Here is a 25,028-nt window from a genome sequence, read left to right on the forward strand (position 1 = left end):
TTTTGAGGAGCCCTCTTGCTCATCCTGCTGAGAGGGGTCCAGGATCTCTGCCCCAATGACCCACCCAAACCATTTGGGTGCCCCAAGAGAGAGAGCTCTGAACACAACGCAGTGAAAAAGTCAGAAGGGCTCCCTCTGTGCCCCACCCCTTTAAACACTTCAAACACAACATCTAGCGGCAAGCAATACATTCCACATTCTATCCACAACTTCTGGGAAACCCCAAGGCTGCAAGGACACCCAATCTGGAAAACCCCAAACAGCACAGTAGCATTTTAAAATGGAAGAGTCAAGCCAAGTTCAAGTTGTAATCTGGCAGCTTTCCACCCCAACAGTTACTTTCAAGAGCCCCCAGCATAAGAGATGCTACAGCTGCTATCTCCCCTCCTCTGCTTGTTCCTCCTCTGGTTCCCTTAACTCACCCACCCAGCCACTTCCCCTGCATGATGGGACCACAGCAAGGCGTTTGATCCAGACATTGATGTTTGTTTGTTTTTTGTAGATTTTCTGTTTCTGGATGCTCCCAAGTCAATATTTGAGAAAGGAGAGGAATAATATTCATGCAAAACTCAGTCCTGGATGAGGAAGCAAAGAGTGCACATTCCCAGAACCATGTCCCCGCTCATATTTGCAGACAACCACCTGCCCCCATGGCAATTTCATCTTTAAAATGCTTAATAAAAAAGTAGTCGTCAGAAAATCCAAGCAATGCCCTGCAAAGTGTGGTTGGGGCCTTTCAGAAAAGCTACCTGTTATTGTTAAACAGTTTCTGGCAAGTCACCCCAGTGAGCAAACAGTACTATCTAGCGGTTGGAACTTGCAACTACAAGCCAGCACAAGTCTCTGAGCTGAGACTTGTAATGGACAATTATTATTATTTCAGCCCCTTCAGCATAAATAAGGGTGCATCAAAAAAGAAAGGTTTCTTCTTCCAATGAGCTTACAGTTACAACAGAGATGGCCACCAATTTGGGACGACATTAAAAGAGGATTGAATCAATTCATGGAGGACTATGAATGCTCACTAGCGATTACAGCTTTTACTCTGCCAGTTGGAGGCAATAATGCTTTTGGACACCACTTGCTGGAAACCACAGGAGGGGAGAGAGCTCTTGTTGGCCAGTGTGAGAAGATGCTGGACTAGGTGAGCTGCTGGCCTGATGAGGCAGGACTCTTAGATAATTGGACAATGACTCCCATTCCTCTCCGCCAACATGGCCAATGGTCAGGGATGATGGGAGCTGTAGGCCTCATCCACTGGAAGAAGCAAAGATCACCAGTGTTGAAGCAATGATTCTTCAACATCAACTTCGTTGGACTGGCCATGTTGTTCGGATGCCTGATTATCGGCTTCCAAAGCAACTACTCTATTCTGAACTTAAAAATGGAAAGTGTAATGCTGGTAGTCAACAAAAGAGGTTCAAAGACTCTCTCAAGGAAAGTCTAAAAAATGTAGTATAAACACCGACAACTGGGAAACGCTGGCGTGCGAGCGCTCCAGTTGGAGAACAGCCTTTACCAAAGGTGTCATGGACTTTGAAGATGCTTGAACTCAGGATGAAAAGGAGAAACGTGCTAAGAGGAAGGCACGCTTGGCAAACCCTCACCATGATCAACTCCCACCCGGAAACCTATGTCCCCACTGTGGAAGGACGTGTGGATCCAGAATTGGCCTCCACAGCCACTTATGGATTCACTGTTAAAACTTTGTTTGTGGAAGACAATCTTACTCGGCTATGAGTGATCGCCAAAGAAGAAGTAGTAGTAGTAGTAGTAGTAGTTAGATAGTGTGCTGGATTAAGGACTCTTGAGACCAGGGCTCAAATCCCTACTCTGGTACATGATTGTCAATGGGGTGATCTTGGGCCAGACACTGTCTATCAGGTGAACAGTGTTGCTGTTGAGTATAAAACGAAAAGTGGGGCAGGAAGTGCTTATGCGACCATGAGGTTTTGGGAGGAAAGGTGAGACAGAAATGTGATGATAATAAATTAAAGCCCACCGATTCCACCAAATGCTTCTGGGAAGTGAAGCTCAACTGTCCCAGAACTACAATTCCCAGCACCACTAGCAAACTACAACTCCCATGTTTCTCGTGTGTTTTAAATGCATGGTGTGGATGTGACCAAACGTATGGTGTGGACAAGATTTCATACTGCTGCTCCAGAAAAATCAACCCCATCCTATTCAGAAGCGAAGCCGGCTAACAACAAATACATTTTATTTTTTCTCAGCGACAAGAGTTTCTCAGGCACAAAACCCGAGTTTCCAGAACATTCACAGTGCAAGGATTCCTTGTCTTCTGGCAAGGAATCTTGAGGCCCGGCAGAAATCTCGACACAGTGCATACTTGGAAAACAAAAACATCACATGGGTCCTGGTTGAGCTGGGAATGTCCAGCCAGTGCAAATTGACAAAGAAAAGTGGGCCACTGAGGTCATGGAGGTGGAATTAAGAGGTTGATGATCACAACAGGCAGGAGGATCAGGAACCAAACCAAGTTAGGGTGTATCTGAGGACACACGCGTCTTTCCAAAGAAATCACTGCCATCTTCCTTCAGAGTGTGGTAAGGAGATTGTTTGTTCGCCATGAAACCATCCCATTGCTGCAGGGGATGCCTCTTGGGGAGGTCAGAGGGTTCATCTAGGCGGCTACATCTTGGACCCCACACTTGAGGTTAGCAGGGACCGCGAAATCTGCAGGAGATGAGGGGGAGCAGAAAGTTTATCCCCCCAGAGTTCCTATAGTAATCACCCTCCCTCTGTGGCTGGGCACAGAACCTAAGAAGTCATGGCTGCCCACCCCTCAGATCAGCCACCCAGCGCCCCAGCAGCCCGACCTAATTCTGGTTTACTCTGAAGCAAGTCCTACAGAGAGCAACATAACTTGCTCCCAAGTAAAAGTGCCAAAGGAATCGAGCCATAGAGTACTTATGGGCCTTCAGATTTTGAGGGACTCCAACACCCATCACACCCTACGGTCGGGGATGATGTGAGTTGCAACCCAGCCAGTGTGGTATAGTGGTTAAAATGCCAGACGAAGACCTGGGAGACCAGGGTTCGAATCCCCACTTGTCCAGGAAGACCGGCAGGTGACCTTGGGGGCCTGTCGCAGCCTCTCACCCTAGTCTACATCACAGGGTTGTTGTGTGGATTAATTGAGGGGGAGAACCACGTACACCCCCTTGAGAAAAAGGTGGGATATAAATGCAAACAAACCCACATCTGGAGGGACACAATACTCAATCCTATACACTGTTTACTCATACGTAAGTCCCGCTGTGTTCTATGAGACTTACTCCCTAGGAAGTGTTTGCGGGGATTGTGCTTTAAGATGTCCAGTTTAGGAAAAGCCCATTCCTTGGATATTCCTTAAAGGAAGTGCTGTGGCCCAGGTTCGATCCTTGGCATCTCCAGGCAAGGCTGAGAGTGTTACTCCTGCCTTAAATCCCGAAAAAGCTGCTGCTGGCCAGTGTAGACAATGCTCAGCTAGCTGGACCAACAATCTGGCTTAAGATAGGGCAAGCTACCTATATTTCTTGGCCCAGCAAGCGAAGGAGGCTAGGAAAACGAGATAATTCTCTGCACCGTTTCCAAAACACAGTCCCCAGGATCCTTCTGAGGAAGCCACAAACAGCGGAGCAGACACTGGCTTGCAGCTGAGAGAAGGAAGCCTCCAGATCAATGCTGCTCCGCTGAACCAGAAACCAGCCTCACCTATTTGTTTTGGCTTGGGCAGATTCAGGTTGTTCATCAGTTCAACGAAGGCCTCTTGGGATAAGGTGAGGCGAGGATTCAGGGTTTTTTCTTCCTCTACTGTGGACACTGTCTGGCCTACAAAGGAGGAGGAGATGCATCAAGGAGGGCTAGGACAGAAAAAAAAGAGTCTCGCAGCACCTGAAAAGCTCACATAGATTTATCGAGGCGAAGCTCTTTGGGCCTACCAATTTGGGAATTATCTTCCTCAATTAGCAGGCAGATATTTTGAGATTTGCATAGCCTCATTCAGGAGTTCTGCTGTCACGCCTATAAACAAGCGGGTAGCCCTGCCACCAATATCCTTGCACGCTCTGGCTCTTCCTGCTCCACCTTGCGGCTCCTCACATCGCTTAGCTCAACACACTCGCAACCCCCCCTTTCCTGGCCAATGTGGGAAAGTCTCTGGTGGAGCAATGGGGTGGGCCTCGCCTTTGCAAGCCTCTTTATGCATCCATCTCAAATGCCTGAACAGAGCTGCTGCCTCGCACATTTCATGACCTCTTGACTCCGCTTTTACAAATGTTTCCTTCTACACCTATGTTTATGTGTCCCTGTATGTGTATTATAACTTTTTGATTTCCCTCCTCAACCCCACCCCCACCCCGGCAATGATTTCCTGCATCATAAAGGGATGAACTTTATGGTGCTTGCAGCAAAAAGAAAGACAAACCACAATCTTGATTTATTCCAGGCAATAAGAAGTGATGTGCATTGTACATTGTACAAAACACTGTACAAGTAATTTGCAAGCTCCATTTTTCCTGTATTATAATAAATGCTATGCATATTACATGATAAATTATAGTTACATATGCAAAAAAATGACTTATTTCGGGGTCACCTGCTTTCAAAAGATTTGCAAATGAAAGTTCATTCCTTTTGTTTTTAGCCAAAAGTTCATTTAGCTAAGCAACAGGAACATAAGGTTGTAAAAATGTTGTAGCCCTAATGTGTATATTCTGTGTGTCTGTCAGAGGTGTGCACCCCCCTGCCCTGATCTGAGGAAAACCCAGATCAACCTGAGCCCAAATCAAGTCAGGGTGTGGGGTTAATGTTTAAATAGGGTTCTTTTAAAACCCTAATTAAGCATACAGTTAACCCTAATTAAGCATATGGCCCACCCTCACTTCCAACTGCACTGAAGAGAGCAGGAGGGTTCAGTTCTGCTGAGATATTTAAGGAAAATGAGGAACTGAGTGAGAACATGCATTGTCATCCAGTGCCCGTTGTACCACAGCGCTGCCCACCCCCTAGCATCAAATCTGAGACCCCGACTTACCGGTATAGTCATGGGCAGGGTAGATTAGGCAGTGGCCAGGGAGTGTGAAGATTTTTTCGTGGACCGAACGATACAGGGTCTCTGGGTTGCCTTGGATAAAACAGAGAGCCTTGCTAAGTTTCCTTCAACATCAGCTCTTTTTGCCAACCTGATTCTCTAGGACAGCTGCTTTAGAAAAGGGTCTTCAACATATTTGTTCAGTAAATGCAGAGGCAGGCAGAGGGGGCGGAGAAGCACTATGCATATGGGCCCTGCCTTCAACAGTATGCTCTTTGGCCATGCTCCTGACACCTATGCGTTAAGCATTACTGCAAAGAAAGCATCTATGGAGCATATACAGGGCCACTGGCTGCCCACCCTGTCTACCAATTTGCCCACTCACTGACTTTTCCCCATAACTGACCACCTTTACACCCACCCCTTTGTCACCCATTTTTAACAATGGGTGGGGGGCTTTAGAGCAGCTGACTAAAGCACTCTGTGAAGCACCTCCCCCTCCTCTGTTAAATGTCTGCCATCAGTGCTGTTTCCTCGCTCTCCTGCCTGCTGTTTGTCATGCAGTTGGTGTGGTCACCTGAACTGCACAGCGTGACGACAGCGTTAGATTTTTATGTATATAGGAAGAAATGTGCATTCGGAACCCTAGGCAATCTGCATTTCTGGATGCATGGAAGGTGCATAAAAGCCCATTTCACATTAATGGGATGTGTGTGAACATTAGGGGGCGACCAGAGAGGTCCACTCCTGGCATTAAGTGTTCATTTGAAGTGGGAAGGAAGAAAACACATACACCCCTTATACAGGGTTGCTGTTTTGCAGAGGTGGCTGCATGTTTCTACACAACAGCTTATTGTAAATCTTATTCACAACACCCACACAATGTTGTCTTCATTGAAACACCATCCCATATTTTTCCCCTTCAAAGAGACTTGCTCCAGAGAGATACAATAAACAGAGTGGTCTAACAATCAGTCCCTCTTCCTCAGAGACTCTGGGAATTGCAGCTCTGTGTGAGGGAAATAAAGGGCTCCCAAAAACTCTCAGCACCTTTAACAAACTACTGCTTCCAGAATTCTATGGGAGAAACCATGACTGTTTAAAGTGGTCCCATGGTACTTCAAATGTATGGCCTGAATGTGGCCAGAGAGAAACACAGTGCTATTGTAGGCAGACACATTCAGATTAAGGCAAAAAATATGGGTATCATTTGTCAAATGGCCCATGTCTCCCCATAAATCTTGAAGCTGCCCTTTATACCAGAGGGCAGTCATTAAGACTGACTCAGATTCCACAGCACCCCCCCCCCTTGCAACAGATCAGAGTCCACCCTGGTATGACCACCCTCCCTGGATATTACGGAGGCTCACAACTGGATCCACAAGGCCTCTGTACCTTGCTGGAAGTCCGTCCGTCCACAGCCCCGGATCAGCAAGGCATCGCCAGTGAAAGCCATACCCTTGTCATTCAGCACATACGTCAGGCATCCGTCCGTGTGCCCAGGGGTGGCATGAGCTTCCAGGGCCTGCAACGACAGCAAGGTGACATGCCATGAGACTCAAGCCTTGGAACTGCCAGTGTGATATAGCAATTAGAGTGGGAGACCAGGGTTCAAATCCCCACTCAGCTGTGAAACTCGCTGGGCGGCCTTGGGCCAGCCGCAGTCTCTCAGCCTAACCAACCTCGCAGGGGGTTAAATGAGGAGGGGGAGAGCTGTGTGTACACCACCTTGAGCTCCCTGAAGGAAAAGGTGGGGTGTAAATCAATCAAACAAACAAACAAACAAACTCACAAAATCCCCAAATTTGAGGGTGTGCCCTTCCTGAATTAGGAGGTCAGCAGAGGCGCCACTATGTTTGGAGATGACACTCCGGCAGCCTGGGAGAAGCTTCTTCAGCAATCCGGTGCCTGTGATGTGGTCAGCATGGCAGTGAGTGTTGACTGAGAAAGAGGAAAAGAAGCTTGAGGTTATTATTGCAAGACACAAAGGTCAAAGCATTTAACAAAGAAGTAGGGAACCTGTGCCGCGCCCCCCCCCCCCCGGATGTTATTGGGACTCCAACTCCCCATTGGTCTCAGCCAGCATTGCCAACGTTGAGGGGTGATGGGATTGGCCGTCTAAATGTTTCTGGAGAACCACAGATCTAACCCCCCAGTCGGGCCGGGCCATTTTGCCGCCTCAAGTGCCAAAATGCCTTGGGCCAGCCCAGTGTGGGTAACCATCTCCTTCCTGATTCAAAGGTACGAGTCTATTACTCTACTCTTCCGCTACCTAGTGGTAGAAAGTGGAATATGCCATTTATTTTCTGTTCCATTTTAACCTAGCAATACCCAGGAAGGCCAGGTTTGACCATGCTGCTCTTGGGAGCTGGAAAAAAATCCACTTTTTTTTGCAATTTCATTATATGTACACATAAACAGTTGTACCTCAGAAGTCGAACAGAATCCATTGCGGAAGTCTGTTCCACTTCCGAAACATTTGGAAACCAAAGTGCGGCTTCTGATTGGCTGTAGGAAACTCCTGCACCCAATTGGAAGCCACAGAAGCCCCATCGGACATTCGGGTTCCAAAAGAACGTTAAAAAACCGGAACACTCACTTCCGGTTTTCGATTGTTCGGGAGCTGGAACGTTCGACTCCCAAGGCGTTCGGGAGCTGAGGTACCAATGTATTAAAAATTTGTTTTTATTAAAGATGTTATTGTGTCAAAAAACAAATAAACAAGTACAAGTACATATAGCACCTCTACTTTCAGTTCATAGTGTCTTTTTCACACTTCATTTACATTCGGTACGAGACCCTATTGTCAAAGATGTTGTGCGGTTCAGGGGGAAAGGAAGGGAGGGAGAGAGGGAGCTAGGGGGAAATAATCAGGTTTTGTTCTACTTTAAAAAAAGAAAATATATCTAAGTGATTTACAGCAATGCACACACACAGGCACACAATAAAAACCAAGTAAAAAAATTAAAACCACAGATCATTCACTAACCATTACAGGGGGTGCTTTCTTAATTGCCTGCATAAGCCGGGTGGCATAGCTGAGTTTTCATCAAACATTTAAAGGTGGAAAAAGAGAATGCCGTGCTGAATCTCTCTCGGAAGAACATCCCATGACACTGGGCCAAGGCATGTTTTCACACTTAGCATCATGGAGGGTGACCAGCAGTGCTCTTACAGGTGATCTGAGCGATGAGGCTGAGGCTTAGCCAGGAACTAAGTTGCTCAGGGCTTTGTATACAAATGCAAGGACTCTGAACCTGTCTGAGTGGGCTTCCTTGGGAGCATGTTACTCGACTCCAACTGCCTTGATCCCATCCAAGACCGAAGAAAAACCCCCTCCTCTCACCTGCATATACCAAATTCAGACCAAGCTGCTTCACCAGTGTCGAATCCCTCTTGGCTGTCTCCAGAACTGGGTCAATCAGAACCGCCTCCTTGGTCTTCAAATCTGCCAGCAAGTAGGTATATGTGGAACTTGCCGATTCAAAGAGCTGGGGGGGAGGATGCAGAGATATATCTGGTTAGTCCATGAAAGGTGATAGGTGAGAGCGTCTGAGGACCCCTCTTCCTAAAGCAGCCCTCTCCTCCGGTTGCCCTTGTGCTTAGGAAGAAAAGGACCCCTGTCCCTAATAACAGCAATGACTGGGGTATAGGTGGGCAGTCATATGGAGAGGAAGCTGGAGGCCATAAGCCAAAGGCAACATGACGTGCATCAGCACATAGGCCAGAGTGCCTCCACTCCAGGCCTAGTGGTTAAAGCAGGAAGCGGGCTTCTAATCCCTTGCCCTGGGGAATCTCTTGATTTATATTAATTCTTTCCAAATTAGCGTCCACAAATATACCGTATTTTCCGGCGTATAAGATGACCCCCAACTTTTCCAGTTAAAATATAGAGTTTGAGATATACTCGACCGCAGATTCTCCACTCGGCGTATAAGACGACCCCCGACTTTTGAGAAGATTTTCCTGGATTAAAAAGTAGTCTTATATGCCAGAATATACAGTACTCCTGCTACAGAAACAATATTTTACGTGCCTTCGTATGTAAGTTTGATCTTTTAGCATTGGTTCTTTTATGCTCCGGGTCTATTTTATGTTGTTTTCTTTATTTCACAGCACTTATATATACAGCTTGATTGTAAAACTAAACTAAACTGCAAAGCGGTTTACAGAAAGAAAAAACAAACAATGAAATAAACCAGTTTTAAACAACTATTTAAAAGATTTGAAAAAAATTATTTAAAATCAATGATAAACAAAAACCAGATTAAAACACCCACCAAGTGTTCTGGATAGGTTTGCCTAAGCAAGCATGTTTTTTAGCAGGAGCTGTTAAGAATACAGTGAATGCGCCTGCCTGGTGTCAATAAGCAGGGAGTTCCACAGGGTAGTATTAGGGAGGTGCCTTCGTTGTACTGCTTTAGGCACTTGCTAAAAACAAACAAACAAATATTTTGTTTTGGCCAGCCTACCCAGACATGTGATTTTTATTACATATACTTGCTTTAAAACAAACAAACAAACAAAATCTCTTCTGGTCTTTCTGCAGTTTTAAGAAGTTACATACATCCACCCATTTTAAATTTTTGACTGCGTCTGACTTTCTTATTAAATATTTGCACCATTTTTATGTAAGCTGCTTAAAGATTCTTCTTTCTTTCTTAGATTAAGCAGTCTATAAATTGTGTTAACCGACTAAATAAAATACCCACATTACATTTAGTATTTTATTATTTAGGAAAGTTGCTTGCCTGCCCATTCTCTATGCATTGGGACACCTCATAATGTATCGTAGCCAAATTTTGCACAACGGCACCTGAGATGAGGGAGATGGTGGACCGAAATTTTCAAAGCTGTGCTGCTTTCTTTGAGTTCTTACAATTCCAGAGACACACTGGGTTTGAGGGTCTTTGTATAAAACGAAGAAATGGCCATGATCTTTTAAATGTGCCTAATTGCTCCCTGCTCCCGCATCGCTCAGGTATAACACAATCTTCCACTCTTGCCCAATTTGGCTGCTCTCCAGACCTTAGCAAGGCTTTCTTCCAATGGCACAGCACTTTATATTCCTACCATTTACTCCTCTATCGGTATTCTTGATGCAGGTCGTAAGTTCCAGACCCACTCACAGAAGAACTTATTTCCTAACATTGCTTATATCCAAGCCGACTGAACCCAGGGGTCAAGAAGGTGCAGTTAATCATCAAACCGATTACAGCCCCAAGAATCTAGCAGACACACCAGTACTGTGTTCCATTTTGAACACGGTTTGCTTGTTTTATCATTCTGGAAGTTTTAAGTCTGCATAACTGTAGATAAAATGGCTGCAAATTGTTCTGGAGTTTCAGAAGTTCAATCTGAAATTAAGATAAACTTGTTGGTATCTCTGGTATCTTCTCTCTCTTACAGCGTGGATGTATGTTCTGTATTATTTTATTAGTATCATTGTTACAAGGCCTTCAGCTAGAACAATAAAATAATTGTGTATTATGTTGTTGTAAACCAACCTGGGAACTTATGAGGAAGGGCAGGTAAAAAAAAGAGATGGGGAAATCAGGGTTTGGAGTCTAACTTTGCTGTTTTAAAAATGTCAAGGTGGTAAACAATACAAGTGAGACAATAATATGATAACCTAAGAAAAGGGACCATACACATCAAAACATTTATGGCAATTATTTCAAGAGAAATATATAACAATTACGTTTAAGAAAGCACAGTAAATTGAAAGACAATATAAAGACAACTTAGCAAAATAAACAATAAGTAAATAAACATTTGTATTATACCTGATATGCAGGATTCTATCCAATGCTAGTCCAGTCTGCATTTAAAGCAGAATACCACTATAGACAGTCCTGGCTTCCCAGACCTGGGAGCTGTAGCTTGAAAGGGTGCTGAGAGTAGTTGGGAGAGTAGTAATTCCTCTCCCAGAGCTCCAGTTTCAAACTTGGTTTAACAATCAGTCCCTCTTTCCTGGGGAGCTCTGAGAGTTGCAACTCTGTTAGGGGAATAGGGGGGTTTCCCCGCAATTCTCATGACCCTTAACAAACTACAGTTCCCATTCTGTTGAAGAAAACTGTGACTGTGGTATCATGAGTCTTACTTCAATGTGGTACACACAGCCCTGTCTTTCAATATCCCTCAGCATCTGGCACCTTAATTTTAGGGCCAGCTTCGGCTGCAGTCAAGCACATATATGCTTACATTTCGGGTGCAGAGGGAAGAAAAAGAAAACCAGGATGCACTCCTACATGCTGTTACTTATTTATTATGGGAAGCCTCTTACGACCTTGGGCCGCTCACTGCCTCTCAACCATGAGTGCCAAATTGAATCTTTAGCAATCACTCGTAGCTGAGTAAGATTGTCTTCCACAAACACAGTTTAAACAGTGAGTCCATAAGTGGCTGTGGAGGCCAATTCTGGATCCACACGTCCTTCCACAGTGGGGACATAGGTTTCCGGGTGGGAGTTGATCATGGTGAGGGTTTGCCAAGGCTGCCTTCCTCTTAGCATGTTTCTCCCTTTCGTCCTAAGTTCAAGCATCTTCAAAGCCCACGACACCTTTGGTAAAGGCTGTTCTCCAACTGGAGCGCTTGCAGGGCAGTGTTTCCCAGTTGTCGGTGTTTATACTACATTTTTTAAGATTTGCCTTGAGAGATTCTTTAAATCTCTTTTGTTGACCGCCAGCATTACACTTTCCATTTTTAAGTTCAGAATAGAGTAGTTGCCAACTTGAATAAAATATGGAGGGGGGGGGCAGGTAAGGCCCACCCCGCATAATCGATCATAGGACACACATAGCATTTGAATGGCAATGCTTATCAACTTTTGGGGGGCTGGAGCCCTCAAATATTTTATTGGGAGGGTTGAGGGGACCTCAGTCCCTAGGAGATGGCTTGTATGCTCTCGTCTCGGCCTAACAGGGTTGTTGTGAGGGTTACATGGGGAAGAGAGCTGTTCGGCAGTGGAATTTGCTACCAAGGAGTGTGGTGGAGTCTCCTTCTTTGGAGGTCTTTAAGCAGAGGCTTGACAGCCATCTGTCAGGAATGCTTTGATGGTGTTTCCTGCTTGGCAGGGGGTTGGACTGGATGGCCCCTGTGGTCTCTTCCAACTCTATGATTCTATGATGAGAACGATGATGCACACCACTTGGGAGAAAAGATTGCATGTAAATGTATTTTTTGCTGTTAGCTTTGAAATGCAGGGTAGAAGTTACTCAGAAGGAAGCTCTGTGGAACTCAGCTGAGTTTGAAGCCTACGTGCCCAGGAACAAGTGGCGAAAATGAAGATAAGGCATCCAGGAAATGGAACCCAAAATCCCAGATTCTGTGCCCCCACAATGGTACCGTGTAGCAGCCAAGAGAAACATGCATGCATGCTGATCCCACAACAAACAGCACCCACTTGGAGGCACTCTAGACTTCCAGTTATCTTGAACAGCAAACAACAATCCAGCAAGTGGAGCTTTGCAGCAGAGCTTTCCAGCTGCATACACGCTGTACATTGAAAGTGCACTGCCCCCTCCCTTTCCTTAAAAGAAAGAAAGAACCCTGGGAAGTGTAGTTTGGCCCTAACAGAGCTGCACTTCCCAGCACCCTTAACACAACTACACTTCCCAGAACCCGTGCGTGTGTGTTTATGTGCTTTAAAGTATGGAGAGGGCAGCTTCGCAACTGTAAAAAATTCTGCTTGCCTTGCAGCTGTGCACAGAGGCAGAGGAGCCCTATGGGATGGGAAACGTTGGCAACCCACAGAAGCACAAACACCCACACCCAAACCAACAGTACTGGTACTGCCAAATAAATTCAATGTAAGGTTGCTGCTGCTGCTGCTGTTATTGTTTCAAGAGCGGGGTAGAAGGGTCCTGATCCTGCCTGCCACCCTTCGGGGCGGAAGAGGGGTTGCCTCGGATCAGCTCACCTGTCGGAAGAGCAGCCCCTGGCGCTGCGCGGTGCGGACACAGTAGCATCGCCGGGGTAGGCTGGCCCGGGCCGGAGCGGCGCCCAGGACCCGCAGAGCAGCCGCGGCTGCAGCAGGGCATCTCCGGGACAGAGACATCGGGCGCGCCACACTTGGTGGAAATGAAAGGAGAGGAGCGACGCCCTTTAAAAGTTCAGGGGCTGGGTCAGGAGCGGCGGCGGCGGCGGAGTGGGCGGGCTGCGAGCCTCCTTAAAGCGCCATGCACCGGCAGCGAGGAAAGCGCGCACAGGCGCAACCACTCCCCACCAGGGCTCTCTCTCTCTCTCTCTGTGTGTGTGCGTGCGCGCGCGCGCTCCCTGCACTTAACAGTTCTGGGAGTCCTGATCCAAGCTCCCCCTGTCCTGCGTACAGTACTTGGTCGGCTCACCTCCAAGAGGACGGACCTTGATCAGCATTGGTTCCCTGTGAGAAAAGGTTGCAACTCCGGGGACTTTTTAGTTTAGTCGAAAAGCGAGATGCGACTTTTTGAAATTAGCGCCCTTGTGAAATTATGCCGCTGGCTATAACTTGTGGACGGTGAAGTTGAATTTTGGAAGATTCAAGGCGGATAAAAGAAAGCGCAGTACTTCTTCATGCGATCATGCGTAGGCGAACTTCGCAACTCACACACAGGCAGGAGGCAGGGCTATTGCATCTTTAATGAAAAGCTGCAGCTGTGGCAATGCTCGTTTCCATGCTACTATTAAAGGTGCAGGAGCCCTCTCCTTGTTTTGGCTTTCCCTGCCAACTGATGAACTTTTTTATGAATGCAGGAGCAAGAGCTGGCATTGTGCCAAAAGGTCCTGTTTAATGCTACTGTAATCACAAGATTTACCAACAACAAACTCTTAACCTGGGCTTTGGTCCCAAGGGCAAAACATCTTCCACAGAACCCTTGCAGCAAGTCACGATAAGAGCCAGAGAGCTGACTTGTCCAGATAAACACATTCTAGGAATGAGTTCTTACGGACTCAAATTGACACCACCAGATGATTGATTGCACAGAGAATACTGGTACATTCCCGAGAAACCCATTTGGCCGAGTTCACCCCCTTCAACACACATTCATGCACACAGTCCATTCATGCATACATGGGTAAGAATTAAGAACTTTCAGCATTTTGCCTTGCAGTATATTATATCTTCCTTTGGCTAGGATTTATTCAATCCTCTTCCTGCCTGAGGTTCCTACCTTTTCCACCTTCTGCAGTCACTGATCAGTACTGTCTTAGGGACTGGACACTGTGAAGTATTTAATTGAATCAGAGCACAAGGCTAAGACGCACTGTTGAATACTGTTTGTGTGTGTGATTATCTGCAAAGGTGTATGTTTAAGTCTCTGGCTGGCTGGGGCATCACCAGCACTGCACTTTGCAGCATGCACAACCACCCTGTAAACAAATAAAAATATATTTAAAAATAAGGTTTTTAAAATTTGGGGAGCAGGGAGAGAGAGAGAGCGAGCCAGGAGATCTGGGGCCCAGTGCAAAATACAGTATCATGGATTTGGGCCTCCCCCCCCCAATGCAATGCACCTGTCCCAGCAGCATAACTATAGCTAAGATGATATATTCTTCCACTCACAAAGTAGGGTAGTCTAATCTACATTCACCAAGTGGGTACATCATTCATATCAATGAACTACCATCATTATAACACTTTTAAAATAAAAGGTAGGCAAGGGCACCTGGTTAGCTCAAAGTAGAGCTGAACCAGCAGCTGTAAAGTCTACATGCAGGGAGGTTCTCATAAACAAGAAGCCTGCAATAATTACATGCTATCGTTCTTTGTGCAAAGGGCAGCCTCGTTTTTACAATGCTAAAATGTGTGTACTTAAGCTAAATGGATATTATTGCAGTTTGCTGTGTGACTTGGGGGACACTGCGAGCACTAGAGGGTAGGGCATGTTTGTGTGTAAAAGGTGAGGCAGTGGAATTTGTTGGTGCAATACAATATGGAGGGATATGGATATACATAGCCAGAGCACACAGTCGAGGTCTATATATACATTATTGTTAGGGTGGGAAGCTGGAAATCTTTAACTAGTGCAATTGCGCTTCATTTTCATTGTTTAACATTATCGTTCTCTATAGCCCAAAGGGCAAGAGATGTACAGTATTCTTGCGTGAGATGTTGGGGGGGGGGAAATACACTTGATTTTTTTATGATTTGTTTTTGCATTGTGTGGGTGGGTACTTTTGATAGAGAGAACAGGGAAAGAGGTTTTACCTGCAACACAGATCATGGTAGAAAAAGTGGTCTCTTATTGGGCTTTCTTCCTTATTTATTCCATTCGTCTCCCACTTTTTTATCCAAGGAGTTCAAGGGGCATACATGGCTCTTCATTTAATCCTCACAACTACTCTGTGAGGTAGGTTAGGGTGAGAGGCAGTGACTGGCCCGAGGTCACCCAGTGAGCTTTGTGGCCGAGTGAGAATTTGAACCCTCTTCTCCTAGGTCCTTTTTTGGACCCTCTAAGCACTACACCATGGGACGCGGGTGGTGCTGTGGGTTAAACCACAGAGCCTAGGGCTTGACGATCAGAAGGTCGGAGGTCGGGGTGAGCTCCCGTTGCTCAGTCCCTGCTCCTGCCAACCTAGCAGTTCAAAAGCACATCAAAGTGCAAGTAGATAAATAGGTACCGCTGTGGCGGGAAGGTAAATGGTGTTTCCGTGCGCTGCTCTGGTTTCCCAAAATTGGCTTAGTCATGCTGGCAACATGACCCGGAAACTGTACGCCGGCTCCCTCAGCCAATAAAGCGAGATGAGCCCCGCAACCCCCGAGTCATCTGCGACTGGACCTAACGGTCGGGGGTCCCTTTACCTTTAAGCACTACGCCACCACTGACTTGCACACAGCCTTCTTTTTTTGCAGGTAGAAATGCCCCTATTCTTTACTTACTTATTAAAAAGGCTGCAAACTGACATTCCCTGTTTTATCTAGGGGGTGGGTATGTCTGTATGAGAGGCAGAACAGGATCTGGCAAATTTCAGCACAAAGTCTAAATGCCTAGGTTTCATCCCTGGTACAAACCGCCCTGACTTTATGCAAGACTATTCTGCAACACAAAGAGATTTTCCAAAGGCGATTGTATATAATAATGCTCACTCATCCATCCATCCTAATACAGCATTAGTAAATGGCTCCCACCCTTTTAAAACGTTGACCCGCCCCTGGCTCCTAGTTTGAAACATTGACATTAACGAGGGGAAGAGCTGTTTCTCAGTGGCTGACCATCTGCTTTGCATGCAAAAGGTCCTGGGGTTCAATCTGTAGGCTGGGTTGGGGGAAAACCCCTCGTCTGAAATCCTAGCTAGCGTCCAGAAGGCTTTTCTATTGGAGGAAAACCTGGACAGCATAGAACTCAGAAGAACAGCTCATTGGCAAAAAAAAAGAAAAAAAGGAAAAGGAAAAAAAAAAGCGATTACGTTTGTCCTTCTCCAGCCACCGTTAAACGTCGTTCATTCGCGCTCCTCTGTAGGCGAAACCAATTCGGCGGAGGGGTGCGTGTGAAATCATCCCTGGATGTGGTTCTGCCCGGGCGTGATCATTTTGCCAACAAGACTTGCTCAGTTGATTCTGCTGCAGGTAGTTCCTCTATGTTCTGTATAGATTGCTTCTGGTTTTTGAATAATCGCGCTTTCTTCGGCTGCTTGTGATTTAGTCTTTAAAAAAATTTTTTTTTTGTTATTTTCGCATTTTCCCGTCTGTTTGCGCGCGCGTACTTCTAGGCAGCGCGGAGTTTTGCATTTCAATGTACGGTACTTTCCAAAACTAAACCAGATTGAAGAGCTCCTCGCTACTCCCCTTGCCTGCTTCCTCAGCTTCATTCGCCTAGTGTGCATTCTAAGAAGTAGCTTAATAATAATAATAATAATTTTTTTTGCATGTCCAAAACATAAAAATCAATGCGTAAAAGAAAAGCGGGAGAATAATACAGTTCTTTAGAAGTTTTTTTTAAAAAAGCCAATGCAAGAAACGCTCTTAAAATTTAACCCACCCCCTTGATGCAATATGATCTTCCAAAGTGGGTGTCTCTGAAACTCTGGCTTCTTGATACTTGAAATCCTGTCTGCTTTTAAGGGTCCTGGGACATCATGGCCTAAAGGAATCTTGTTCCAACAGTCTTGGCTCAAGTTACGCAGGTTCTGGTCTGGTCAGTGTCCAGATCATGAGGAATGTTTGGGAAACGCCTCCCGTTGACTTCTTTGGAAGTAAGGCGGGGTAGAAGTGTAATAACATTTCCTTCCTCCCAACACCGCCTTGCCTTGAAGTCTATCTGTCTGCAGGGTTGCAGCCTTAATAGTAAGCAATAATAATGCAGAGAAAAAGTGGGCACCTCTCTTCCCTGAAAAGCAGCACCACCCTCCCTGTCTTTCTCGAGTTAGGGAGCAGGCATTAAAGGAGAAAAATTCTGCCGCCACAGGGCAGACTTAAGCACCAGCTTCCTCTCTTTAGGAACGGAGGCTGTGGAACCAAACACCCACGCAGACTTCTCATATCCAGGTTAGTCCTCGAGGCAAGTACCTTGCTGCATTCAATGAGCTTCCTGCTTTCTTGGAAGGAAAAAAGCCCCGTTGAAATCAGTGGGGTGGGACTTAAGTTTGGCGCCACCAGGGCAGGACTTAGGGCAGATGTCCTCCTCTCAGCAGAAGGTGCAGCAGGGCCCTTAAGCGCAACTTGGCTGGCAGTGCCACATTGTGGAGGAACTGAAGCCACGCACATTTCCATCCTGAAGGAGGTGCGTGTAAGAGGTTAAGCCTAGAGTCTCCCTACTGCTAGGTAAACCTGGTTAGGATTTGGCCTTGAACCGAGAGGTGGTGGTGCATCGTTATATAGCGCAGGAATCCTAAGGACATTTATTGGGCAGTAAGATCTAGCGGGTCTTCGTTCCGAAATAAGTCTGCATGGAAGCACCCGGCCACATGTATATAATTGCTTAAGCTATAAGTGGCCCTGAACTCAGCGGGCTTACTTCCAAGTAGTCCTACTGCATAGGCTGGCAGTAGCACCCTCGGACGTTCAGAGGGTTTTTGTTTTGTATATTTATTTAGTGGGTCTTAACTAACCAGTGACCATGCATGCGTAATATTTTGCAAGAGTTTGCTTTCAGGTAAACATTGCTAACAACAGTATTTATATTATAACAACAACAACAACAACAACAACAACAACAACAACAACAACAACAACTTATCCAGCTTCCCCCCCCCCCTTCGCCCAGCTCAGAGCAGACCCATTGGAATGAATGATTTCGATTCTAAATAGAATTTAGTTGCATGCACGGTGGTGGTTGTGGAGTCTAGGTTTGCAAATTGAAGAGCTCCCAGGGACGGCCGTTTCCGTCATCGCGACCTCATCACGTTTATTACATTTCCCCCCCTCCCTCACCAACACCCACCCACCCATACTTTGCAAAATAAATAAATAAATACCGGGGAAGGCGCGGATTGGCCGGGGAAGCTGCGAGTAAGGAAAGACCCCTCCTCGCCAGCCAGCCGGATTGGTGTTGCTGCTGCTGCTGCTGCTGCGCCCGCCCGTCGCTGGGGACCAGCCTGGGAAGGGATGCGGTGGGGCGCACGACCTGGCCCCCCGCGGGGACAGCATGACCCGGCGTGATCGGCTCATGAAGGGGAGACCCCAGAGGCAGCCTGAGGCCGGGGGAGGCTCCCGGGCCGGTGAGTGGCGTCTGGGGGGCGGGGGGGGGGGCGGGCAGCAGGAGGAAGGCCCAGCTGCTCAGCTGCATACATAGATGCGGTGAAAAGGCGAGGGATGCCCAGCGTTGGGGTGCCAAAAAAATGGGGAGTCCCCGCTGCATTCGGATTTGAAGGTGGTTTTGCATTTGCTCCAGGCCTTGGCGCGGCAGGGTGAAGAAGGGGGCAGTTTTATTTTCCTCTCCGCCCCTCCCCCCCAAAAAGACTAAACCGGTTTGAAAGCACACACCCCAATATAGTGTGAATCCGGGTGCATTGCACCAAATCCAGATTTCCCTCGGTGGTGATACGATTAACATTGCACGTAGGATTTCAAGCTCCTGGTCTCCTGTCCACTGTCTGACTGGTTTTGGGGAAGGAGGGCCAGCTTTAACGGAAGGGGGCTGCCCCATAGCAGCAAGAACTGCTGTCTGTGTTTACTGGGAAGTAAGTGCCACTCTGCTTTATGGGGTTTACTCCCAGGTAAGTGTGCAGAGGATGGCTGCCTTGGTTGCAATTTTTTTTTTAATGCTTTGATGAAAACATTGTGGTTCGTGGCTGGTGCAAACTCTACATCCTGCACACCCGCTTCTTAAGGAACTAGGTCAGGGAGCTCACGCTCAAATGGTTTGGGCCCAGTACCAAACAACTCCGTTCCACCACAATCCTATGTGTGCTTACTCAAAAGTAACACTCACGGTGTCCAGTGGTGTTCGCATGCGGATAAGTGTCTGGGATTTCAGACTGCAAAACTGAACTTCTCTGCAAAGCCAACAGCTTGCTGTTTAAACATACTGTATATATAAGCTATTTATATATAATAGCTTGTATATAATAGTTTATATAAGCTATTTTGCTTGTAAAGGTTGCATGTACAAACATTTGCCTTGCTAACTTCTGAGGCATCGCTTCCCCCTCTAAAAATAAAAAGGCCTGTTCTTGAAAGAGGGTACCTGCCCAAGTCAGAGCAGTTCTGAAGCGACTTACTCAACTGAGTAAACAGGTGCAGTGATGTGATTTCTGCGAATTACTGTTGTTCCGAGGATCACGTGGCGGTTTACAATATAAAAACACAAAAAATATGCAACAGAACAAATGAAACATCAGTCCCTTTCCGCAAGAAGCTCTGGGAACTGTAGTGCTGTGAGGGGAATGCATTGCCAACAACTCTCAGCAGCCTGAACAAACTACAGTTCCCAGAATTCCTTGGGGGAAAGCCATGACTGTGTGAAGGGGCATCTCGGTGGATTAAATGTGTGGATGTGGTCCCAATTCGTTGCTGGCCTCCCAACTCTTTCCAGCGCTAGCCAGCACAGCCAATAAATAGTCTGTTTCCAGCAGATACTGTTTCCGCATCTTCCTGCCATCAGGAAGCTACTGGAAGGGAGGATATTGGGGTCAGGCCCCCTTTTGCATAGGGCACCATCTGATCTGAAAGCTTTCCCCTGTAATACTTGGTTTGCAAAGGCTCTCTGCCTTATCCACTAACTCCTCCTCTCTGGCCTGTATTCCAAGCGAGTTTCCATAGCAACTCCACACTTAGGCCAAGAGCAGAATCCAGCAGTAATTGGATCCCGGGGCCTTTCGGGAGACACGAAGCCATGAGGGAACCGTGCGATTGAAGTACCATTAGTTAACACAGTTTTGATCCATACGCTGTCCGTCTGACCCGTGGCAAAACCGAGACCAAACCTGTAAATCAGGGCACAGAAATAACCAGCCCGTTTGCCCACAGATCCTCGTAAAGGTTATGTGAGGCTTGGAAATGGGGGGAAAGGCCTATTTGCACGGATCTGGCCTCCCTAGTCACATCGAGCAGCTTCTCGCTCGCCATAGGCGACCAGGCAAGGGGCTGTTTACAAGCCTGTACAAGATGTGAGGGGACTGGATTTCTGCATTTTATTTTATTTTTTAAATAAAACGTCGTTGTGAGTGATGGGAGCGGGGTGGCGATACATTTTCCCATTGCTATATATTTCCCTGTTAAATCTCTATAATGCATTGCTTCATTAAGATTAATTAGCAACATAATGAATGGGATGCTAGTACTATATCGAGTCCAGTTGGCAGCTTCTAAGGCATGCTGAAATGAGCGTATTAACAGATTTTCATTTGAAAAGAGAAGTGCGTGCGTTTGAGCTATGTGTAAGTATTTCGACAAAAAATAATCTGGAAGAAACTCTAAATTGCTTTGATTGTAACATTCTCCTATGCTGAGCGTGCTTTGTTGTGTTTCCCCCATCCCCAACAATCAAATATGCCAGTTCAAATTTTATTTATCATGGTTATTTATTAAATTTGTATACCTCCCTATACCCGTAGATCTCAGGGCAGTTACCGTTCCCTCCCCCACCCCACCCCACTCCACTAAATTCCTTCTTAAAAAAGCTATGGGGGGACTTGAGATACTTATGCAACATGTAAAATGAACATAGGGTGCATATTTTTTAGAAATGTTGTTGACTAAATGTAAGTCAAGCGTGTTCAATCAAATCCCAATCACTTTGGGGCACCAGGACATAAACTGTCCCAGAAAGCCCACATCACTGGCAGGAGAGAGATAGCAGTTTTTATTTGAATTGCAGTGCCAGGGGGTTGCAGGCAGTGTTTAATTTTTTCCACCTGCCCTCTATTCCCGAGCCAAAATCACCATCACCACTGCTACTGATATTAAAAAATGCAGTTTCCTTTATTCTACCCTCCATCGCTTTTGGAGGGAAAATCTCCAGTGGTGTTAGGAGCCTTCAGCCCACTTTGGGGCACGGGCAGCTCTGCTCCTCCAATCAAAATCGGAGCCAATTAAGTTGTTTTTTGAATTTATTTATTTATTTAGGGAATCTAACGATTCCTATTTTGTACACACATGCCTTGTGTCCAGTGGCAGCACCAGGAATCTGTTACTGGGTGCCAAATTGAGGTTCTTAGCAAGGACATAAATATATAAATACTTTTTGTGTGTTTTGTTTTGTTTTAAAAAGCCCCACCAAGTTCCTAGTCCTTAGGCCTAGACAAGGTTTCAGTTTCCCTCTGCCCCCCACAATGAGTAGAAACGGAACGAACAATGTAAAATTAACATCTGACTGGATGTAAGGCACTTTCCTGTGTTTCTTTCTTGTGCTTCTCAGAACATTGATTCCCGAGTTACTCTTTTTATATTCTATCTTCACGATGGATGACCGTGCCATGGTGATAAAACCATTTCCTTATGTTTGTGCAGGTTACATTCTCGCCCGACCAAGCCTTGTCCTGATGCTGGAAAGGGGGGAACAGCCTTGCATGAGCAACAGCAAGATCGGCGTGGGCACCAACCCTCTGAGCAGCAGTGTTGCGGGTAAGGGGGTGTCTGGAAAGCCAGCCTGGAGCATCCTGACCTGACCTGCTAGGACTTAGGTCACGTGCACACCATAAATCTAAAGCTCTGTGATATCGCTTTAAACAGCTGTGGCTTTCCCCCCAAAAGGAAATGAAGTTGAGACTTGGATTTAAAATAAATATTGTTTAACAGAAAGTGGAGAAGATGGGTGTTAACCATGGAGTGATGCCTTAAATAATTTTTTAAATGTAACTGGAAGATGGAAAATGGGAATTTTTTTATTTTTCTTTATTATTTCTTTTTTCTTTCGTTTTCTCTCTTTTTCCTGCTTCTTTCTTTTTCTTCTTTGGTGTCCTCTGCTTGTAAATTTTATTAGGGTCCAGGGATTGTACACTCTTGAGGGTCGTAGATGGTTGATAGAGGGACCCTGGGTGGGAGGCAGGGAAATATTGGGTGACAGGCTGGGAGGATAAAGATCCCAGGTGAGAGCTGGGAGGGTGTACGACCGTCTGCAGTATGGGTTAAGAACCACTTTCAAGAGAAGACTTTCTATGCTATTATAGTGGTACCTTGGTCCTCGAACTTAATATGTTCCAGGAGTCCGTTCGACTCCCAAAACGGTTCGAAAACCAAGGCACGGCTTCTGATTGGCTGCAGGAGTTTCCTGCACTCAATTGGACACCGCATAAGCCGCATCAGACATTCAGCTTCTGAAAAAGGTTTGTAAACCGGAACACTTCCAGGTTTGCGGCGTTCGGGAGCCAAAACGTGCAAGTACCAAGGAGTTTGGTACGGCTGTATTACTTTTTGTAGCTGTTTTTGTTTTTTATTTACCTTAGTGTGTTTTCTTTACCCTGGTAACTTAGAGTATCTCTTACTGTGTCATGAAAAAACTTTAATAAAAGTATTAACAACAACAACTAGATCTCCCCCACGCAAAGAATCCTGGGAATTATAGCTTGTTCAGGGTGCTGAGAGTTCTTAGGAGCCCCCATTCTCTTCCAAGAGCTACAATTCCTAGAGGGAATTAGCGATCAGTTCTCTTCCACAGGGAACTACAGGGATTGTGCTGACTTTGGGAGGTGAGTGGCAGCAGCGTGCATCAGTCTCCCCAGTCCATGCATTTAGTGAGTGGACTGATGAGATATTAGAGAGGTGGGGCAGAGAAATGGCTGGGAGATGTGGGAATGTCCCCTGGGTTGATGAGGATGCCCAGCTTCTGACACCCTCCTTCCCCCCCTCCAGACTCGCAGGCCCTGAAAGAGAACGCCAAATCGCCTTCGCCCGCGGCTCTGTCTTCGCCACCCGCCACGGAGTCGCCCAAGCCTGCCCGGCCCCGCCGCCCCCGCCCCCCGGCCGTGCTGCCCTCCGAGCGCCCCTACCAGTGCAAAGACTGCGGCAAGCGCTTCGTGTACCGCTCCAAGCTGGCCACGCACCAGTGGACCCATTGCGCTGAACGCCCGTACAAATGCCCCGACTGCCCCAAGAGTTTCAGCTACCCGTCCAAGCTGGCGGCCCACCGCCGCACGCACACCGGCGAGCGGCCCTACCCCTGCACGCTCTGTCCCAAGCGCTTCGGACACCGCTCCAAGCTGGCCGCCCACCAGTGGATCCACACGCCCGAGCGCCCGTACAAATGTGCCGACTGCCCCAAGAGCTTCTGCTACCCTTCCAAGCTGGCCGCCCACCGCCGCACACACACGGGGCAGCGGCCCTACCCTTGCAACCGCTGTGGGAAGAGCTTCTGCTACCCATCCAAGCTGGCGGCCCACCAGCAGATCCACGCGGCTGCCGCGGCGGGGCGGCCCTACCCGTGCATGCGCTGCAGCAAGAGCTTCCGGCAGCTGCGCAACCTCACGCTCCACCAGCGGGTGCACGAGGATGGGGAAGTGGGGGATGACTTGTCCCAAAGCAAAGGCCACAGCAACGGAGAGAGGCCGTAGAGCAGAGATCTGAAGCAACTGGACAACACGGGGGTACGGGGAGGAAACTGGCTAACTTGGATGCTTGGTGGGATCATTGTAAATAACAGCAAGGGAGAGGGGGTTTGGGATTTACACAGAGATGCGCTTTGAGGACCCATAGTTGCTCAGCTCTTGTGTTGAGGGTCTTGCCGCTGTTTCCCCCCCTACAGTGCCAAGTCGATGTGTGTCTACTCTTCTCCTCCCCATAGCCCAAGCTGTGTATACCATGCTGAAAAAAAGCCAAAGTGTGTGTGGTTAGAGAACTCCGGTTCTGCGCTCAGAAACAGCATATTCTGCAACCTAACATGTGCATCGTTGAGATGTGTGCCTAGGAGGGGCAGAGCGCCACGGCCTGCAACCTCAGCACCCCACTGATTCTGCAAAACAAGCCCAGCCACCTTTGAATCGCATTTTCACAAGAAGCTTGCATAAATTCATAGAAAATGGATGGATAGGCACAAATCTTCCGGAGAGCAGAATTCTGCCATTGCTTTGTACGACCTCCGACTATTACCCAGGCTGTCCCTTGTCTGTGTTCAGTTGGCGCATGCTTACATTGGAATGCAGAGATCAGCATCTTCACAGTCTAAGGCCTGTCAAACTTGGCATTTTCTGGGTTGTACATTACCTGCCTCCTGTGGCTTATCAAACCCCGTTTGTGCCTCTGGCCTGTGGCTAAAGGGGGACAGTTTTAACAACCTGACACGCAACGCACACACCGGTGTCATGCATTCTCTGTGTGCGATAGAAGTTGCTAGTCCTTATAAAGGCACAGCTAAGTCTGAAAATGTGGTTGTGGCATCTGCGAAATTGCCAGGGGTAGCTTAAGTTGAAATGCCAAGAATCCATGAATTTTTTGGGGTGTGCTCGCACGCTACATTCTGTACAGTGGTGGGCCCTCCCAACAAGTAGCAGTAGAATAATTTTGCAAATGTTATGTGTTGTGTTCATCTGCCATTTTTAATTTTTTGCTTTAGTTGGCATGGAATCTTACCTCTGAGCCAGCTGCTGTAAAATCTGGTGGCTCCAGGCTTCTGTCCCTGATCTCATCAAAATATGTCCC

The 25,028-nt window shown here is 46.9% G+C and overlaps 2 protein-coding genes across 2 annotated transcripts; one reads left to right on the top strand and one right to left on the bottom strand.

Annotated features, from left to right (window-relative positions):
- Positions 1-2,204: 2,204 nt before the first annotated feature.
- Positions 2,205-13,167, bottom strand: ETHE1 (ETHE1 persulfide dioxygenase). The gene is made up of 7 exons (XM_033158254.1): positions 12,957-13,167; positions 8,382-8,526; positions 6,828-6,976; positions 6,431-6,560; positions 5,039-5,128; positions 3,718-3,834; positions 2,205-2,697 (listed from the first exon to the last, which is right to left on the bottom strand). Exons 1-7 carry the CDS (start codon positions 13,092-13,094, stop codon positions 2,645-2,647), a joined length of 822 nt encoding a protein of 273 aa, XP_033014145.1. The 5' UTR covers positions 13,095-13,167; the 3' UTR covers positions 2,205-2,644.
- A 5,323-nt stretch (positions 13,168-18,490) lies between these two features.
- On the top strand, positions 18,491-24,197 carry ZNF575 (zinc finger protein 575). The gene is made up of 3 exons (XM_033158255.1): positions 18,491-18,673; positions 21,906-22,019; positions 23,247-24,197. The coding sequence occupies exons 1-3, from the start codon at positions 18,601-18,603 to the stop codon at positions 23,942-23,944; spliced, it is 885 nt and encodes a 294-aa protein (XP_033014146.1). The 5' UTR covers positions 18,491-18,600; the 3' UTR covers positions 23,945-24,197.
- Positions 24,198-25,028: the final 831 nt, after the last annotated feature.

The sequence above is a fragment of the Lacerta agilis genome, chromosome 8 (assembly GCF_009819535.1).
Source record: "Lacerta agilis isolate rLacAgi1 chromosome 8, rLacAgi1.pri, whole genome shotgun sequence".
In the NCBI taxonomy this organism is placed as follows: domain Eukaryota; kingdom Metazoa; phylum Chordata; class Lepidosauria; order Squamata; family Lacertidae; genus Lacerta; species Lacerta agilis.

What these genes read in the sequence shown, in the direction of transcription:
- ZNF575 (XM_033158255.1), top strand. Translation starts at nt 18,601, where the DNA reads ATGACCCGGCGTGATCGGCTCATGAAGGGGAGACCCCAGAGGCAGCCT. An exon ending in CGGGGGAGGCTCCCGGGCCG is followed by an intron (nt 18,674 to 21,905) that starts GTGAGTGGCGTC and finishes ATGTTTGTGCAG; the next exon opens with GTTACATTCTCGCCCGACCA. An exon ending in TCTGAGCAGCAGTGTTGCGG is followed by an intron (nt 22,020 to 23,246) that starts GTAAGGGGGTGT and finishes CCCCCCCTCCAG; the next exon opens with ACTCGCAGGCCCTGAAAGAG.
- ETHE1 (XM_033158254.1), bottom strand. Translation starts at nt 13,094, where the DNA reads ATGTCTCTGTCCCGGAGATGCCCTGCTGCAGCCGCGGCTGCTCTGCGG. An exon ending in AGGGGCTGCTCTTCCGACAG is followed by an intron (nt 8,527 to 12,956) that starts GTGAGCTGATCC and finishes CCTCCCCCCCAG; the next exon opens with CTCTTTGAATCGGCAAGTTC. An exon ending in CCCTCAAATTTGGGGATTTT is followed by an intron (nt 6,561 to 6,827) that starts GTGAGTTTGTTT and finishes CTGTCGTTGCAG; the next exon opens with GCCCTGGAAGCTCATGCCAC.